At 49.8% G+C, this 1,856-nt stretch overlaps 1 protein-coding gene across 1 annotated transcript; it reads left to right on the top strand.

The window, feature by feature from the left end:
* The first annotated feature begins 421 nt into the window (after positions 1–421).
* Positions 422–1,387, top strand: LOC120390122 (olfactory receptor 52B2-like). The gene has a single exon (XM_039512439.1). It carries the CDS (start codon positions 422–424, stop codon positions 1,385–1,387), a length of 966 nt encoding a protein of 321 aa, XP_039368373.1.
* The last annotated feature ends 469 nt before the right edge of the window (positions 1,388–1,856 follow it).

Here is a 1,856-nt window from a genome sequence, read left to right as displayed (position 1 = left end):
GCTCCATTGGCAGAGGCGGGTGTATTTTCCTTTCCACATTCAGGGAGGGGGCGAATTCTATGAGCTAACGCTGTACAGTTCTCTGTGCAGGGTAAGACTGTAACGTTTTGGGTTTATACTCTAGTGGGGGGTACGAATCTGGGAAGCTGGTGGTTAATTTGGCTGCAGCCTGTCTATTGTTGGTTCTCAAGCAGCGGCTGGTCAGTGAGCCTGCATGGAACTGCAGCTGGGTGTGTCCCGAGAGGGAGCGTAGACTGGTGGGTCAGAGGGCTCAAAGAAACCCCAGTTCCACGTGCCCCCTGGGGGAACCCGTCACACTGTAACAAATGCAGTCCAGTCCTAGCCGACACTCGCCTTCTCACTGATTGTCTCTTTTGCTGTTAGTTCCTGGAAACTGAATAGAAGATCCAAGTGATGGTGCATGATGCCAGCTGACAATCACACCTTTTTTGCCCCCATTTCCTACATCCTGACCGGCATCCCGGGTACAGAGGAGTCTCAGGTCTGGATCTCCATCCCCTTCTGTCTGATGTACGTTGTGACACATTTTGGGAACTCTCTCCTACTATTCATCATACTAACAGAACGAAGCCTCCATGAGCCCATGTATCTATTCGTATCCATGCTGGCCGCTGCTGATCTGCTGTTATCTACCACTACGGTGCCAAAGATGCTGGCTGTATTCTGGTTTAGAGCAGGGGAAATTTCTTTTGCTGCCTGCCTGACCCAGATGTTCTTCATCCATGTCAGTTTTATGGCCGAATCGGCCATTCTGCTGGCCATGGCGTTTGATCGCTACGTTGCCATCTGCGACCCTCTGAGATATACTATCATGCTAACCAAGTCTGTGATCGGGAAGATGGGGCTGGCAGTTGTCACAAGAAGTTTCTGTTTCATTTTCCCTCTCACCTTTCTTGTGAAGCAGCTGAAGTTTTGCAGAACTAACCTCCTGCCTCACACCTATTGTGACTACATGGCCATAGCCCGGCTGGCCTGCGACGACATAACAGTCAACATCTGGTATGGTATAGCCATGGCTATTTTAGTAATTGGTTTGGAGGCTGTGCTCATTGCTTTGTCTTATGGGCTGATCCTCAGGGCCGTCTTCCTGCTCCCCTCCAAGGACGCCCAGCTCAAGGCTCTCCGCACCTGCAGCTCCCACCTCTGCGTCATACTGATGTTCTACATCCCATCTTTTTTCTCCTATTTTGCACACCGATTTGGGCACATCATCCCAGGTTATATTCTCAACCTCCTGGCCAACCTCTATGTGCTCATTCCCCCCATGTTAAACCCCATCGTTTATGGGGTAACAACAAAAGAGAACCTGAAACGGGTGATCAATGTGTTTTATCGATCCTGCAGCAGAAGCTCTCTGCTGAGCTAAAGCAGGACACAGAAAATGCTCTGGGACTTGGAAATTAAACCCAGGTTTTCATTGGAACTATAGGGATGTTTTTATTAAGTACTTCCACTGCGTAAGGTCGAAAGCTGGTCTCTCTCGTCAACAGAATTTGGGTCCAATGAAAGCTATTTCCTCCCCCAGTTTGTCTCTCTAATATCCTGGGGCACACATGGCTGCAACAGCACAGCGCCCTGCCACAGAAAACAGTCAGACTGAGTGAGACTGTGTCATCAGGGGATTCCTTTACCTGGAGATCCACCGTAAGAGGCCATGGCTCAGGCAGCAAACACCCCCCCAAACCACCCCATGGCAAACATGGTGATTCAGTGTTTAAGCAGGCCCTAGAATTTCAGCTAGTCACCCCTGTATTCAGCCCAATAACTTGTGTTTGGCTAAGGCACCCCCACAAAGATATGAGAACTCCTGAATCCTTCTCAGGGTCACAGCTTCG

The sequence above is a fragment of the Mauremys reevesii genome, linkage group 1, assembly GCF_016161935.1.
Source record: "Mauremys reevesii isolate NIE-2019 linkage group 1, ASM1616193v1, whole genome shotgun sequence".
In the NCBI taxonomy this organism is placed as follows: domain Eukaryota; kingdom Metazoa; phylum Chordata; order Testudines; family Geoemydidae; genus Mauremys; species Mauremys reevesii.
Note: the sequence above shows the minus strand (reverse complement) of the source record. Positions and strands in the feature narration are given on the sequence as shown.

Excerpts from the sequence above, each read along its gene's own strand:
- LOC120390122 (XM_039512439.1), top strand. The coding sequence starts at position 422 with ATGATGCCAGCTGACAATCACACCTTTTTTGCCCCCATTTCCTACATC.